The 18,444-nt window shown below is 38.2% G+C and overlaps 1 protein-coding gene across 4 annotated transcripts in view; it reads left to right on the top strand.

Moving 5' to 3' along the window:
• Window positions 1–1,966: 1,966 nt before the first annotated feature.
• ARVCF (ARVCF delta catenin family member) overlaps window positions 1,967–18,444 on the top strand; it is a 166,541-nt gene continuing 150,063 nt past the window's right edge. For 3 of the 4 annotated variants that reach the window (XM_086474430.1, XM_086474429.1, XM_086474428.1), the window contains exon 1: window positions 6,192–6,407. In XM_086474430.1, coding sequence (XP_086330556.1) covers window positions 6,192–6,407 — 216 coding nt within the window. Of the gene's footprint in view, window positions 2,011–6,160; window positions 6,408–18,444 lie in introns of those variants that run through there. The other variant, XM_086474431.1, reaches the window with a different exon arrangement.

The following is an 18,444-nucleotide window of genomic DNA, read 5'->3' as shown; positions in this document are numbered from 1 at the left end:
TCCCTAGTTTAAGCCTTGTTTCACAGACTGCTTCTGTCCAAAGGAACAAAAAAACCCTGACCAGCTCTTTTTTTTGTTTCTTTTGACACCAACACAGTATGTCTGTCTGTGCCTATGAGAGAACTATATTGAAATAGCTGTCTTTGTGAATTCCTCATTGCTATTCATTGGTGGAGATTGTCACGTAAGGGTCAAATTAGAACTCAGTCAACCAGAGCAGCAATGAGAGGAGCCAGGCTCAAGATAGATTTCGCCATAAGGTCTGAGAAGCAATTTGGAATTTATGTGCAATATATGGGGTTTTTTTTAAAATTTTATTTTCCTACGTGTTACTTTTTTGTCTGTTAGAAACCGAATTATGCTTAATTTATTCCCTCTGGTCATTTGCTTGAGAATTAGTCTTTCTCTAACTCTACCTCCTGACTTTCATCTTTGGGCATATCTTTGTATGGTTTTGTTATATCTAGTAAGTTTTGAGCATAGAATTTACTTCTGTTAGTTTAAGAAAAATGAGTTTTCTGGCGTGATGGTTCCATGCCCTTTGAGATTGGATCCAGGCAAAGAAAGGATCACATTTCTGCAATTTGGCTAAAACACAAGAAACTGTGTTTACGCTGGCTTCAGGAAGGCAGATAGTACCTGGTCAAGCATAAAATCTGCTGGGGCAAAATTGATCTGTGAAAATGTTCTAAAACATTTGAACCAGCAAAGGAAGTTTGTACTGGCTTTGAATTTCATGCCATGTGGTTGCAGTGGTTTTGATGTGGTAGTAGCTTAAAACTGGATACACTGCTTCACAGAACCATGCCTTTGCAAAATGGATTCGGTTCTGTACATTCTCCAGCAAAAACAGGTGCTAAATTTGCAGTCGCTGACCCAGAGTTTTGGTGCTAAATGTTTTAAGACAAAACAGATTGGAGATTTATAGAGCTATGCAGTTGACCTAATATCCCAAAACCTGCTTTCACTTGGATTTTGTATAGGATTAGATTACAGACAGGTAGAACAAATAAAGTGGCTGTAAGCTATTATGCAGTGTGCATCTTTTAGAATGAATGTATCCCCTTAACAGGTATCTATAAAATGATCTTGAGCCATTTGGGGGCTTAGACATCAGGCGTCGGGCCTAAACTTGCGTGCCCAAATAATTCTCATTTCTGAGACCGTCACGTTACGTTTCTGTGTTTTAAAATGTTTGGCTAGAATATGCAGTTTTGTAACACTGAAGAAAATCCTTATTCCAGTCCAGAGTTTTCCCTGATTTCGGACATAAACAGTAAGTCTCCCAGGAGCGTAAGTTTTGATCACTGATGACAAATCATATTAACCAGGGGGTTTATTTCCTTAGGAGTCTCAGGATTTGCTTTCTGAATATTGTTTCTTTTCCCTCCAAGGAGAACAGTATAATAAATAATTTGTGCAACCTAGTGAGGAGAACCTCGGAGATGACCATGTACAGAAGAGGCTGTAATACGTTATTAACTAACTGTCTTCTCTTTCCTCTCTCCTGTAGCTGGTTCTGCTTGAGGCTGTTCTCCTGATTTGTCTATACTTTTCTAGTCTTAGTGGGTGATGTCACAGCAGCTCTAACATTCAGACCCCAGTAATCCACTAGGTGTGTATTGCTTGGTTTTCTCTGCATGCTTTCTGATATTGCATGGGGGATAACCATCATTTTATGCTGCTCATCTCTTGTGGCACTTCAGGGGGAAAATATAATTAGCATGAGTTATGCTTCAGTTCTGTAGATTATCTAAGCCACATTTTTGCTTTTATTCTGATGGTTTTCTTCCTTGTAGAAACACATAGCTACTGTTTCCATGCATGCTCACAGGCCTTCATGTTTGCACCTACAGCCGCTGATTTGCGGTATGTACAAGTGTCTTGTTGCTCATCATGGTACCATCTCTTGCCAGCAGGACCTAGTGGACTTGAATTGGGCTGGGAGAAAGCAATAGTGGGACAGCTATGCTCAGTATTCAAACTGCTGGACCTGAGAAATCTCCTGCATGCACAGTAAGCCACTTCCCCTCCTGCTGAGAGGAGACTGTGCAATATACTGTAGCTGACTGGTGGGACACTGCTCTCATCTAACGCAGCTCACTCAAGTGCCTGATGGCCTTAGGCAGGCAGTATATGTTGAAAAGTGCAGGGGATTTGAGGTTCTCCAGGACTACTAGGATTTAGGTGCCCAAATCTCCCAGGACTTGACCCCCCCCTTAATCTCAATGGCTCTTTAAAAACTCTTGGCAATCAGCTACATCCTATATTAGCAAAATTAGTGTGCAGAGTTAACTCACTTTTTTTGTCAAGAGTACCAAGTGACCCTAGGCATGTCAATGTTTCCAAGAGCCTTCAAACTTGGGCATCAGCTGGGGTATTAGGGTCCATAGGGCCCCCATTTTCAGGGGTGATTTTCATCCCTGTTGAGCACTGAAGCTGTATTAGGAGGCCATTTGATGCATGAGTTTTTCATATGAACAGTCAGAAAAACAAATACTTACTTTACTCTAACTTTAATGCAACACTAATATTTTTAGAGTCACATAGGCAGGAGAGAGATTTGCTGCTGTCAGCGTAACCTTTGACACTCAGTAGGCAAGTGTTTGCTGTGTTTAGAAGTGCAGCCTAAGGAACAGTATTACCTGGCTGCTATAGATCTAATATTTTCATTTATTCATACCCTTTCCAATGCACTTCAGTTTATTTACAAATGGTAGCAAATTGCAAGTGGCAGCCTGAGTAGCTAACTCATGAGTCAGTAATTTTATTTTTTTCCTCTAGTCTAGACTGCTGATAATGTAAATTGTTGAGATCCTGGGTAAATAATTAGGAGTGCAATCAACAGCAAGCAAGTATTTATCTGCTAATAAAACATTTGAAATACAGAAGTCTTTGTCCAACAGTTCTTAAAAGGCAGTTATTGGTCCTGCTGCTCTTTCTGCATAGCAATTAGGATTTTTATGGTGACTAATTGTACATCTGAAAATTTATGCAGTTTATTTTCTGCCTGTGTTTTTCTTTGCACAGAGAAAAGCAGCACAATATTTATGGTTGTAAGGAGGTTAACATTATATTTTCTGCGTAGAGATCTCTGTAGCTCTCTAGAGATTTGTACCATTTATAGAACCCAAATTTTCTAGGTTCTCTCGTGTGTGGCATCAAGGGCTTATAGCTCATTAAGGATTTTCTGAATGGGATTTTTGTCACATTCTCAGAATGTGACTTGAAATTTATATAGCAGCTCAGTCATCAACTGTGACTTTTATTATTAAAGCTGTTACTGCTTCAGAATTTGTGTTAGAGAAGGTGCTTCTCAATTTTTCATACTGCCATTGGTAATGCTTTTCCTTAGAGCAGAAACTTGCATTATATATTCTATAGGGAACCTGTTTTTTTAAATTTAGTTACTGTAGTTTACATCCTATCATCTTCTTCCTACACCCCTACTTGATGCACTTTTTGAAGTTAGTCCATAGAAGTATCCAGCCTCTTGGGGTCCCAAAAAATAACAGCTATGTCGTATCATAGTCACATGTGAGAGAACACTGTTTTAGCTGCAGTGAATTGCCTGAAGGATGGGCCCCTGTGGGGAGCGATTGAGGAAACTTGGGTTCCTGCTCTGCAGGACCTCTAAGGAGCCTGTCTCTGTTCATTAATCCCTGGCCTGTTCTGACTTTTCTTTTTTCCTCCTTGGGCCTGGAGCATCCCCTCATCTGAGGTGTATTTGGATCTGTGTGTCAGTCATGCTTTTCCTCTGCTTTAGTGTAAGGGCAGTGATAATTAGTAACCAGGTAGCTGTCTTTAAGAACAGGTAGTTAGAAATGCCCCCCACCCCAACCTCCATGTATGTTTTTCCCAAAATACGACTAGTGCCTGTGTCTGTTGATGTCCCACGTCTTTCACACTCCCTCTAAGGAGTCTGTGAGCATGTCTGCACTACTGGGAGGAAAGACAACAAACAGAGCTGTCTCCATCTGTGCAAAGCAGGGAAGCACAAAAGGAGAAACATGCAAGTTGGCTGCACACGAGCCAGCTTAGGTCCAGAAATTCTGGCTCTGTTTATGTGTAGCTGTGCCAGGGCTACATCATGCTGAGATGTAGCAGGTGAGTCATGCAGTTCTGTCCTGCGTTTATACAGACTTCCCGTGAGTCACACTATCCTTTTAGGTGGTTGTGATTCTCCTTTGCAGAAATCGACGTACTCTCTGAAAGCTTTACAGACTTTAATAATCTAGCAAAACAAGATTCAGAGTGGAAGGTCTCTGAAGGTGACAGCTTGGTCTACATTTGACTAGTTTGCGACATCTGGAAAACCCTTTGGTGGTTTTTGGTTTTCTTCCAGAGTCTTGATAGAAGTTAAATCTGTGCATAAATGAGAAAAGTCACTTCTGCTTACTGATCTGAAAACATGAAAGGCTCAAATCATGGTTATATATAAATGTTACGAGATTAATACATGGTAATCCTTATACTGTGTCCGACGTGATTTCATGTCACCCTGATTTATTTCGAAAGCAACTCCCTAGGAGTTAACAATGAACCACAGAGCTACTGGCAGGTTATTTCCCATGAAATCAAGGTATATATTGTTGGGTTTAAGTCTGTTACTTCTACCCCAGTGTCTTTTGGGCCTGTTGGATGATTTCAACAAAGTACAACAAAAGAAGGGAGATCTCAGGCCTGCTTATCAGTTTCCAACAAACTGTGTGAAAACATGCAGCTTAATTTCTACTAATATCCCTCCTTTGGGATCATAACAGTATATGGTCACATTATCATTAGCTACCAAAGAATCAGCACAGGAGAAAGACCTGGTAAATATAACAGTCATGGAAAAAGCATCAGTCAAGAGTGTACATCATCTAAAGGCACTGAACGATGAAATGCGAAGCTTTAGGAAACCAGGGTTTGGTACTACCGGTGCTCATGGAAATCCTTGTTGATAGATGGAAAATAAAGAATCTCTGGCAGCAGGAAGTATCACTCCCAGTTTGCACATCAAGGGACAATTTCTAGGGACTTAACTCTAGTACAGAATTATGAACTGTTCTTGAATTACAGGAGCTGGAGAAAACTGTGCCTCTGTGCTCATCTCAGAAGTTCTCTAAGTGGTTTAATAGTAAACAGTAGCAAACTAGTTACTTGTTTAGCTTTAGCGAAAGTGTTCTGTTGAAGCCACCGTTTAAGCTTATGTTGCCAAGTTTATACTCTTAGGACATGTTTTAGATGATACTTGTTTACATGTAGATCTGTGGAATCAGTGGGGAGTTTTGCTGCATGCACCATACAGGTGGAGGTAGAGTTTTAAACTGAATACTTAACTCTGCTAGAGGAGTCATAAGGCAGAAGATATACCCTACCTAGCTGTTTTCTGAGTTATTCTTTTTCCTGCATTGAGAGACAAGTAGTCCTGTGTGTTTTCCATTGAAGATGCTTGATTTTCGCTTTTTCATTTGCGTTATTAGCAAACAGCTGCATGAAGGACTGTTTCATTGGCTACCATGCTGAAGTCATCAAACACATTTCAACTGCAATTGCACTGTCTGCCTTTAAAAATATTTTCCATATTACAGTGTACCTCTATAATTTAAAAATGAAAAGTGTTTTCACCTACTGTCTGCTAAATTTGGGGGGAGGTTTTCCATTAACTTGTAAAAAATGGACACAATTCTTTTTCTTGTACCATGAAGTTTCTGTCTTTAAAAATATTAAACTTCTCACTTATGCTATTAAAGACAAAAATTCCAGGTCTATAGTGAGAAAGATCGTATTCCTCATTCCCTCCAAAGCTGTATCTTTTTTATATATTTCTTTTAGGTACATTATTATTTGCACAGTGAAATTAGCTTTGCAAGAGGGATGAAAACTCTTGTCAGAGCAATTTTAGCAAAAAGATCAAAGGAATTAAATATAAATTCTCTCCAAGGTGAGCATGTGGGGTTTTTTTCCTTTTTGAATAGGGAAGCCTTGGTTTAATTACTTTTAATTTAAAATCAAATCAATGAATGGAAAGGAAGTCTTTTCAAAGAGCACTGCAGTTTGCATCTTAGAGTGAGCAGTATTTTAGTAGGGTGACTAACAATGTGCATTTTTATTTTTAACCTCTGACCTGTGCCCTCCCCACCCCTTTACCTAACCCTTTCCATTTGCCCTGGTCAGTTAACAGGCAGGAGCATTTGAAAACAATCATGGATGACTATGATATCAGGTCTGCTGCCAGCATTTTAGCATCTGTTAAAGAGCAAGAAGCTCGTTTCGAGCGGCTTACCCGTGCACTTGAGGAAGAGCGGCGCAATGTCTCCTTGCAACTTGAGCGTGCCAATCAGCCAGCAGACCGAATGAGCATTTGCAACATTGGCAATGGTCAGCCACTGGCAACCGCCTGGCAGCAGCTTGTACTGCAGGTAACAGCCTGCTCATTTTACCTGTTGCTAGAGTTCACCTATACCAGAATTTCCCATTCCAGAAAGTCAGCTGCATCTTGATTGTCATCAGCACTTCATTCTGTAGCTTGTCTTCTGATGCCATACCCCAGAGTTGGTATGCTTCATTGACTAATTTGGTAGCTCAGACTTCAGAACCTTGGCTTAGAAGTTGCTCTCACTTCCTCTTAGCTCATGGGATACTTTTAAAAATGTATGCATCCTTGAGCATTAAACCTTAAAGAGAGATCTTCACACCCTCCTCTAAATCTATGCACTTGCTGTAAGTATGGTGATGTGCTGGTGATTGAAAAACAAGGCTGAATCATAATCTCCATAGCAAACAAAATTTCCATTAGAAATAGTTGAGCTTTGAATAGAGGGAACAGCCTGAAAAGCAGGGATTTCCCTCCTGCAAAGTCTTATTGTTCATGTAGGGAGGACTTCATAATTTGTTTCTCATGTTTATTGAATTGATAGACTTTATTTTAATGATGCAAACTGGCTTTGTGGTAGCCTTAGATTTCCCAATATTGTTTTGCTTGATACGTGTTCTTTAACTGTTTAAATGTGCAATGATAAACTACTTACATCTCTAAATTACTGAAGCTCGCAAATCACTCTGACATGCAAGGTAAGTCATGCAGAAGCAATAGTACCGTTTGTGAAGGTCTGTATCCTAGGAAAACATTGTTCAATTCAGAGAGAAACTCCAGGCTATGGGGATTCTAAAAGTTGTTTCCCAATTATACCAGAGTGTTTTACAATTATACTTGCATTGAGCTGCATTCAGGCAGACTTTACATTATGTTATGTTAGCACAGCTTTTCTATTAACAGCTGCCATGTTTCTGTGCATGTAGATGGTTGAATATGGGACTTCATGTGAAAGGAGCAGCCTGCACTGATTAGGCTAAAAGTCTGACAGTAGCTGGTAGAAGCTATAGGTTGTTATTCTCTTGATTAGCAGCTCGGCTGGAGAGAGAGAGGGGAGAGGTGCTTACATATTTTTTTAATAGAAAAAGGACAAGTTCACCTTCACTTTTTCTGAATGACTTTGCGCAAAGTGCCTGATTAATAGCTCCAGAATGAAATTCCTTATCCACAAAACTGATGAAGCATGAGTTTTCTGCAGTGTTATGGCTTAAGGTCTAACCACTTCCAAGAAAACTTAATGAAAGACTTTAAGTTACTAGGGTCTACCTGACTTTTACGGAGAAACAACCCCTGTAAGTGACCCCAAACTGAATCTGTGTACAGTCAGCTTATTGCCACTGGGTGAGGGGAGCTTCAGTTCATAGATAATTAGTGTTGAGGTTTGCAGAATAGCTTGTATATGAAATAAAATGGTTGAATAGCTAAATATGCACAGTTAAGAATTACAGTTATTTATGTGAATTTTCATTAAATGTACTGAGAGCCAAATTCCTCCCTAATTTACTGGGTTTAATTAAACAGTGTTTAAATGAAGGATGAAAGCTGTACATTCAGTCTTATGCAGAACATAGAATGATTTCATCTTTACTATTATATATTGCATTTCATTGTTAAGAGTACACAAAGCAAAAGGCACTTTATACTCTGCTGTCTATAAGGATTGCTCATGCACTACAGTGAAATGCAGCTATCTGTTTCAGTGAGGACTGACTGATTTCTGCTCACCACCCTATTCAACCTTTTGTTGTAATACTACAAAATAAGTCTCGTAGAAGCTTTTCCATTTGGAAGTTGCATAGGTTATTATACATATTGTAGTTATTCTGAGTAGAACTTGGGCAAAAAATGAGGGTTACCTCCCATTTTGTGGGAATGCTAAATAGTCTTTAATGATCTCCACAACCAGGCATCAGTTTTCCATGTTGTTTGATTGTCAAAGTGGAATCTGTCAAAGAGATTTGTTAAGGAAGTGTGTATAATCAGGGCTTTCTTAACGAGTCTCAGTACTTTTTGTAATATACAATCCCAAACTTACTCCCTTCTTAGAAAAGAAAATTGAGCCTTTTTTATTATTATTAATTTTAGAAACAGAAAAATACTATGTAGGCCATGCACCAGAAGTGTAACAGTTTTCTGAAGTCCTTAAAAGACAAAATCGAAGTCTTACACAAATATTGATTCTAATTAATTCATTCTGGGTTTTTTTTGCCAGCCACTCTTTTTTTTTTCTTTTTTTTTTTTTAAATACCAACTTTAAACTCATTCCATAGCAATAGCTCCTTGTCCTAGGCAGCCTATTTAGCCACTTTCTTCACTTTTGTGGTGAGTTCTGCCTGTTCGATGTGAATTTAGAATACTCAAGTGGAACATGTGAACTGCGGTGCACTTACTGACATTTGCTGGGAGTGTATATAGCATTGTGTCCTTTGGCCCCTGACAAGAAATACCAGATCTGCAAATGAGGTCAGGGATGTGCTATACTTGCCAAAAAACCATGTGCATAGACTTCTTAATTTTACATTAAGAATGCGTGGGAGATTTTTCTAAAAAAGTATCTTAAAGTTGTTTTTAATGGGAGAAGCTGATTACTTGAACAATCTAAACAAATCATTAATGGTTTGTTCAAATATCAATTAGAAATAGCTGAGATTATTCTTTAGTGGGAATTTTTCCCAGAGGAGGCATTTCTAGGAGATACTGTCCTCACAATAAGAGGTCCTAAATGTTGCTGAAGCATCTCTCATTAATATTAGAGTCTTTTATGGAGGTAGTGGCCTTCAGGCTGTGCAGAGGTTTTGTTCCCATCTCTCCTTCCTGCAAGAGGCAATAATCAGCTACTACCGTACGAGCAGCTAGCTTTAACCAGCACAGTTTCTGGTGAATAGGGACAAAAGTCCTATGTGTGGTTAATGTTGCTGAAGAAGTGGGTTGATGTAACTTCTGCCCTATGTAGTTTCCCCAGTCTTAGAGGCTGGCTTCAATTAGTTTGTTGCTGAGTGTACAGCCACTGACATGAATTAGTGTTTCAGCTCTGGATGATGTGCAACATTATACATGCGTTACTGCAGATTTTGAAGTGCTTAAATAAAGTGCTCTTCCAGACTAAGAACCCTCTAGGCAAAAGGTCATTAGTTACTCAATGAAAACCTTTGCATTACTCTGAAAAATGTGATATTTAATGAAATTTTAATCTTAGAGCTTTTTATTAATAAAAATCTCCTAAAAATCCTTCCAGTTTTTAAGGATGTTCTTGCCTCTGTTCCTTGCTCTGGCTTTGAGTGGTGAGAACCACCTAGCTGGCCAACACTGTTACTGAAAGTGAAAATCTGGTTGTACTAAAAAGAGCAGAGCTGTCTGTTAATGTGTATTTTTGAGTGCTTCTCTAATTTTTGCAGTAAAGTATGTAACCACCCTATGTTTTTGATAGTTATAGTATCCCAAGCTCTGGCAGTCGTTGCCTTTTTATCAATTTACCAATGCAGGGCGTAGTCCAATAAGCTTCTAAGTCACGGGTGAGTAGCACCTATTATGTGTCTTCCACATGTTAAAGTATCTGGTTGATAATCGTTTCTTAGAAGCTTGATAAATCTTAATACTTTTCATGTGTGAGGTATTTAGTTTAATCTACCTGGTTCTATTTCACTTCTTTTCAAATCAGCCTTCTGCTGCTCTTCACAGCGGGAACTGAAGTTGGACAGGGAGAAGATATAAAAGTACATGTGTAGAGTATGTACTGTAGTGGGCTGAATGCACAAAGGTGCAGTATTATCACTGGATAGCTAACCATTCATAGCATAACTTTTTAATAATAAAGAATATTATTTTTTTAAAACTTTTGTTAAAACATCAGACATGTGAAACTTATTAAACACAAGGCTATATCCTGAGTTGGTTTAAATTGGCATGACTCCATGAGTTTCAGAGAAGCTCTGTCAAGTCTGATCAGCTGGGGAGCTGAACAACAATGTTTGCATTCAAAGACTGTTTCCCCATTGGTACCCATTGACAATTTCCATTCCTCTTAATATTTCATAACGAAACAAGGTACAACATTCAATAAACCTCTTTTGCCAACAAACACACTGTAACAATATTTTGATTTCAGTGATTTTGCAGTGACTTATAGGGATTTGAGAGGGGTTGCTGTTATAAAAAGGTAGGTATTATCCCTCTTCTTACTGGTAGGAAAGCTGGGGAGTTGCCAAATTTCACATGGTATAAATAACAGAAATCAGCCCCTTGCATGCTGGTACAGAGTCTTACATATCAGATTGACTCTCATACCTGTAAGGAGTAACACAAATTGATCTCAGAAGTCTTTGCATTGACAAAATCGTCCAATAATTAAAAATGTATTTCATTTGACTGTTATTTCCATTCTTTTAGGTTCCCAGTGGTGGGTTTGGGGTGGTTTTGTGTTTGTTTTTTTTAGGTATATCATCTGGTACATTTGGCTAAGGAGGTACTGGAATAGATTAAACCCAAAATGGAGATTGTGTGTGTGTGTATATATATATTACTATAATATAGATATTCCCACATGCTTTTTACAAAGTCTGTTGTTAAAAAAGCCTGTCAGCATAAATTCACTCTGGTGTAAATTTTTTGTCTTAAAATGATATTTTTGTTTAAAATCTAGTGGTATTAAATTGGTAGTCTTGTTGCAAGTTTTATAGAATTGTGCTGTACTTTATGGAATACTTCTTGCACATCAAACAGTAGTTCCCATAAGAAGGAAGCTCAGTTACAGTCCTGATGCCACAGAACTGGCTGCTGAGGAGTAAACGGTGACTGAACAATGGCTATAGGGTTTGTGGTATGCTTTCTAGAGGTCTGTCAGTCAGTGTGTGCCTAGAGACCTGTGACTGCAACTCCAAGTTAAATCAGCTTTAGTGACTAGTTTCTTCCCCTAAAAGGAGTAATAAAATAGCTTCCTTCGTTTTCCAAAGCAAAATACAAGTTTTGGATCTTGTTTTGAGTTTACACTTCAATCCAGCCAGCTTCACTGATAAATTTTTGACTTGGCGTTAAGCCAGCAGCTTCAAAGGTTTCATCCTGTCAATCTGTTGTGCATTTTCACACCACATAAGAATAACGCTTACTGAGATTCTTAACGGTAAAATGTGCCAGTGCATTGTATGGGCTGAAATTTCTAATGATCAAACCAAGCTGAATCAGCATGATGTGATACCGATGAATATAGCGTAATATCTCGTATTTATGTAGCTGCTACACCTAGTAATACACATTGTTACAAAGCGTCTCACTTGTCCCTTGTAAAGCCAGCCCTGTGTGTGATACTGCAATTGCAGTAGTTAACATGGCACGAATATGGTGTTGGAGGCAGAATTGAGCTTGTTTTGTACCTTTTGTAGTATTGTGTACAATAACTTGTGACGTGACTGAGACAGCCTTCTCTGAAATAGGGCTTGTGATTATGCCATTTATAAAGGCTTATTAATGATTCACTGAAGCTGGCTCTACAGTCATTTTGTGCTAGCTTAACTATTTCACTACAGATTCGGATTTTTCTTCTCTCTGTTCTTTAAACTGAAAGAACTTAATTAGTGTGATGCCGGGTATGGTAAGTTACACTGTTCCAGGTATGTCTTGCGTAAGTTCTATTAGTGGGTTGTTTCCCTTTATACACGGCCATCTTGAAAGTCGTGGAGTTAGTGCAATGCAAAAGCTGTTGCTGCTGAACTAAGGAAATACACACAGTAATAAACTGTTTAAATACAAATAATGAAAAAACAACTTAAATTATTTAAGTGATGAGGTTTTCGAGTCAGTCTTTTTTTTTTTTATTACTAAGAGGTATGGTAATAAACAGGCTGTATCATGTTTAATTAGTGTCCTACCTGTCTGTAACTGGTAAGAGCTTTTTCCATATGTTTCTCCAGGTCTGACATATGTTTGACCATGCTTTTTCATAAATTTATATGTAGTTTTGGTGCAAATGTTGGTGCTAATGTTTTGTTTAACCAAGGTATTAACAAAATAGAGTTGAAAGAAAGGCAGAGAGGTAAGTGGGAATGAAACAACTAAAAAGAAATCACATACTGAGGTTGGTTTTTGTTTCCTATTAACACTTTTGCCAAAAAATACCCACAAACCTCCCAACAAATAATACCCTAAAAGGCCATCTAGAAATGTCAGTAATCAACCAAGTTAATAAAATTAATTTTTTTCTTCACTTTGCAATTGTGATTGTAGCTGTTCAAGGAAAATCAGCTTATGGGGAAAAAAGCTACAGAATATTTTTGTAGTTTAAGATTTGGATCATTTATATTTCAACTTATGTTCCAGAGAAATAACAGCTGTTTAAAAAACTAACAAACACATTTTTCCTCTCTTTTAATTTTTTTATTATTATTTTTTAGGCAGGTATTTTGTAGCCAGAATTAAGAACCAATATTTGTCAGTCTTTATGTTAAGCTGAGGTACCTGTGACTTCTGCCAAAAATGACATTTTGTGAATTAAGGGTCAGGTTCAAGTAAAAGGTGAACTCTAAAGCATACCAGAACACATGGTGAGAATTTAAAAAAAATACAAGATTAGCTAAAATGAAAATACCATCAAGTTAACATTTCCGAGTTGCAGTTTGGGCAACAATAACTCTTCTGTCTGTATTTCATTACTTTTATTTCAGATTCTCTGCTCAACACTGACATAGGGCAGACTGTTAAAATATAGAGACTGTTTCCAGTGCTTTGATAGTAAGAACATGGATGCATTAATATTGTATATATATTTGAACATACACAGAGAAGAAGCAAAAATGGGTTCTGAGCTCCACTGAGTCACCGGCTTACCTTTTTTTCTCCTCTCCATCTAATACAGAATGCAGTTCCATCTTTTCTTGTAAAGTTTTATGTAATTAGTTCTAATTTATAATGCCTGTTGGCTTCCTTTGTTATATAACATACTTGTGCTCATATTAAGGGACTGACAGCGTGGAAAATTACCTCCCCCCCCCCTTACAGGTAAGGTCAGGTACAGACAACAATGCTGTGGGTTCATGACAGCTCCCTGGTGTTAGAGTGCTTTTCCTGTTACAATGCCAAATAGACAGAAAAAACCTCATTGGTAGTTAACCATGTGTGTTCTACTTCTGCTAGTACTGAGCAGATTGCAAAATGTTGAAAGAATTTGTAGGGATAGTCCTAATTCCTTTATAAAACCAGTTGAAACCATAGAAATGTAAGTCCTCATTCAGGGGTACAGTATGGTTCGGTGTCAGAGTCATATCATGCCTGTTCTCCAGCCAGCTGCTGGTGCCCTGCTGTCAGCTCCCCTGCCTCTGTAATTCAGCTCTCGTGTTCTCTTGGCCTACAGATCGCTGTGCAGTAACGCGTGCACTAGCTGTGCCATCAGCCTGATCCTGTAAATTCAGTACCTAAGAGTAGTCTTATGAATTTCTAGGAATGACTTGGGTCAGGTTTCAGCTTCTGCATATGGGCAGCTATTCAAAGGTTCCAGGGAGGAAGGAGGGGGGACATTTGGGAATATGATTCCCATGGGAGAATGAGATCGAAATTCAGTGTGAGCCAAGAGATATTTGCAGTACCTGTGAATCCCAGGACAGTTAGGAACTGCAACAGAAGCCATTACATAGCTGCTTTTCAGGAAGACATGTTCCCCGTGCATGAGGTATGATCCTGTCCCTGTGTTGGAGATAATAGTTGAGTTTAGCTTGGAGGTTGGAGCTTTTGCCACCTTTTTTATGGACATTGTCCCATCTCTGTGAAAGCATCAACTCCTCAGTTACAGTGAGAGTCAGCATTTTTGCTGATAGCTCTGCAATAGTGAAAGCTGGAAGCAAGGAACTGATGTTCCTCAGGGCCCAAGTACTGCAGATGGCTTAAGATAGTGTGGCTAAGCCAGCCTGCACCTTGCAGGAATTCAGCCAGAGCAGTAGCTCTCTTGGAATTACTGCAAGTGTTTCCAACAGAGACTTTCCAAAGTGACAGTATAGCATGTTGCTCCACCCTGAGCTCCAGGAGCTCCTGCTGTTTGCCTTTCTGCTGGGATTACTCAATTCCAAAAGAAATCCTAGAACCTGCTTCCAGTGTTGCAGGAGGAATGCGACAGCACAAGGTTTACAAAAAAAAAAAAGTTTCTGCAACAGGCATCCATGATACATACCACATGAGAGCCTATGAAAGATGCACTCAAGTAGTATTCCTGTGAGAATTTACATTTCCTGGTTCTTCTATTTCTTGTTATAGCTTCTCCCCTTGATTATTCTTCAGTCTTAATTTAAGGCATTAGATGGTAAAAACATGGATACACAAGTGAACGGGAGTATTAGCATCAATTTCAGCAACAACTAAGATTTGACCAGCTGCATCAAGCTGTGAAGTGCTTCCCAGAAGGGCTTTATTTGATAAGCAAACCACCTAGACCCCACTTATTAGAGTTACATGGGGCTCAGATCTGCTGGCATGCAGCAGAATCTACTCAAAATCTGATGCACTGAGAAGTGTTTGTATAAAGCTGGGTCAGCAAATCTAGTTTAAAAAATAGATCCCAAAGGATTTATTAAAAAATTAAAAAAAGGGAATCCAGCAACTGAGAATCTGACCCTCTGTCTGGTAAGGAAATAATTATTTTATTGTTTCCAAAACAGTGATTTAGTTTTTCAAAATTTAACTACCATTTTATAGTTTTACACGTGCAGGTTGAAAGTATATCTTTTAGCTCAAAGATGCATGCATTTGCAGAAATCTCACTTTTCTCTCTATCATCAACAGTACCTCACCTTCCTGTCTCTCACTTCATCTCTTAGAGTATGTGCTCTGCAACTTTATATGGTAACTGCTAAATTCCAAAGTGCCATCTAATGTTTGTCAGCAGGACAGCAACCAGTTTATGCTAATGATAGTGCAAAGCAATGGCCACATATACCCTAAGCGTCTCAGAATTATTTTTGTAGTTTCATTTGCCTTGAAAAGTCTCAACTTGTTTAGTGTGAATTTTTTTTAAATGAGGTTTTGGAAGCAACTGAAAGGCAAGGGCTTTCTTACCTTGTTTGCCAAGATGGGTGAAAGAATAATTTTCCACAACTCTTAACTTTTTGGGCCTGGAACTGTGCCAGTTTTAAATTAAAATTGTTTAATTTGAATGACAAATCTACCATTTCATAATAATTTCCCATGATTTTACATTGCTTTACTAATAGAACCATGTTTTCTTCTAGAAGTACATACAAGAGAAACACATGAAAAAGAAATTCTGCTTGCTGTGTGTACCTTATTATGTAAACAGGCCTCTAGGTTGCTCTTTGCATGATGTCTCTGAGTGTTGCCAGATCAGTAAGTATAACTGAAAGTAATTATTAAAAATGGCTTAGAACATAAACATTCAAATGTAAACATTAAGTCTAATGTCAGGTTTAACAGGATTTTAAAAAAAAAACCTTTCTAGTCACATTTACCACATTTGCATCTTAATAATATTAATTAACATGATAATTAATATGAAAACATCTTACATTTTAAAGTTGTGATTTACTTTTCATGTTCTGCTGCTTGTTTATTTTTCAGCTCAAACAGTGGATCATGATTAATTGTACTGGCTTTTTAAGATTTTTTAGTTCTCCTACCTTTTAGTTCCCAAGTGTACTACTGTACTAGTGCAGCTGGCATGTTCAGAAAGAAAGATTTCTTTCAAACCTTCATAAAACCTTTTGCACTGTATCTCTCAATTTTATAAAAAGATTTTGTTACTAATGCAGGGCTTGATCCATACTCATACAAGCCATGCAGACCTTTATCCCTACAAGGCATTGCACAGGAGTCAGTCGGTCTTCATAAGCCTCTACCCCTGCGGATCCACATGTAGCCGCAAGAATGTTTTGCAGAAACTTTAAAAACCAACAAGCAGGCAAACAGGCAATTTCCTCTTCCCCTGAGCCCTTGGAGCTTTGGACCTTAACGGTTCAACCCGGCTTTTAAACCCAAAAATTTTCTACAATTCCATTTCAGCTGTCTCCAGTACCTATAAGCTCTTGTGAACTAATGCTGAGAGAGCCCAAAATGAATGTTGGGTTGTGATGACATTGATAAATTACTGAGCTTTTTGCTAGTTTAGGCTGTCTTGTTAATGGTTCAAATTAGGCTTTCACTTGCTTTGTCACAAATGTGGAGTAATTCACTGAAGTCATCGGTATGACTGAGAACAGAATGGCCATAGATGGCCATGGGCAGCCTGAGGCTGTGTGCCAACTATAATTAAAGAATTTGACTTAAATACATGTCACAGTTTACTCTTTATATATTTAAAAATCCACCAAAAATTAAAACCCAAAACTGCTTCCCTTTTTAAGCAACCAAATTACTAGCTGAAGAGAATATTTTTTAACCATAGTTGTGGTAACTGGGAAATGCTGTAGCATACTGTCAGAGTTCATTTTGGGGACTTAATCTAAAATGTATCTTTAGCTGCTGGCAGAGTGGCGTTTTTAGAATACCATAGTTAAAGATTAAAAAGAACTATAGCCTCCGTGTTTCTAACCCATCTTGATTAGCTGCTCTTCCTTTTTGCCTTCTTACTTTCATATGTAAGTATTTCAAATACAAGAAACTTGGTTTGGAATAAAATTTCATACACGGAGACCGTAATTCTCTCTTCGGAAGAAATCTAAAAGAGCTTCAGATTTTGGTTTGAGGAGGACAGTAATTACCATGAAAATCAGTTGATTGTACAGACAGCTATCAATCCAGTACATAATGGCAAACCATGTTTTTGCCCTCTGGATGAGAAAATGATATGTTAAGCTGGTATCTTCTGAGCAAGTGATTGTAATGTACAGCTTGAAATACAGCGCAAATCATCTGGAAAATCCAAAACCCGAAACAAAGTCTAAGAAATGAAAAATCGTTAATACTGTGTCTGTCTTTCCTGCATTTGAGTGTCTTTATTTTCCTTTCTAATAACTCCAGTGTGAAATTATGGTCACAGTACCAGCCTTAAATTTTATTTGTTTTCCTTGCTGTTGTCATTCTGTTATAAAGGTAACACTATTGTAATATTTTTTTTTCTTAAACTAGAGGAGATTTTTCTATTTTTATCCCTTTTAAAATGTAGTTGATTCTTATCAAAATTAAGCTGCTGGGAAGAAACATAGGTCATTCATCCAACTGCGACCTATATGCAGTGACATGTAGCTTCCTCTGTCCTTTATTTCTACTGTAAGCAGTGCTGTCACCAGACTGTCCTTGTTCTCATCCTGTCATATGACAATTTGCATGAAGTGGAGTTGACTGATATTAGATGTAGCAAGATGGAAGCTGTGTTTGTATACAAATGAAAATCCCCTGAACTTACTGAAGTGCCTAATGGTGTCCCTCTACAGAAAGCGTCGGCTTCCTCTTTGCCATTTTGTTGTTCAGCCTTCTGATCCTTTAGACCTCTTCTTTAATACTGGATTCTTACATAAGGATGACACAGAAAATCATCCTCCATTTATATACAGCGACTCCTCAATTGAGGCAATCTGGCTTCGTCTCCATTTCTAACCTTGCAGCATGAAAGTAAAGAGATTGTCAAAACCGTGTTGATGGAAGTGTTAGAAGTATCCTGGTGGATTTGTCCTGCTAGAGTCATGCAACCCTTTTGGAGCAAGTACAGATGCTTCGAAAGGATTCATGTAACTTCTCAAATATGTTTAAAAATGACAGAAATGCTAACAGGAAAAGATTTCAAAAGGTATATTGGAGATACAATATTCTTGGGTTCATTTATCTGTATTAAAATCATTACAGTAGGGCACACTGACACATCATAATGTACTGTTCTTTAGTTCTCTCATTTACCTTGTTTATTTGCTGCATCAAATTTGCAGAATGATAATCAAATATCCTCGGCATGGAAGCACCAATATGAATATAGGCTATCTAATTCTGAGAGTTGCCATGGGCGATCGTGGTGCTTTTGCCTATGTGGTTAGCTGGGATTCTTGCTGCATCTTGTGCCTTCTTGCTCTGTTGGGTTTATGGAAGTTGCATATCACTGAAGCCATATGTTATGTTTCCAGGCAGAGCTGTACACCATTTCATTTTTACTGCCTGTGAGAGCA

This window comes from Leptosomus discolor, chromosome 16 (assembly GCF_034619465.1).
Source record: "Leptosomus discolor isolate bLepDis1 chromosome 16, bLepDis1.hap2, whole genome shotgun sequence".
NCBI classification, from domain to species: domain Eukaryota; kingdom Metazoa; phylum Chordata; class Aves; order Leptosomiformes; family Leptosomidae; genus Leptosomus; species Leptosomus discolor.
The sequence above is the reverse complement of the archived record's forward strand: the minus strand, read 5'-3'. Positions and strand labels throughout refer to the sequence as shown.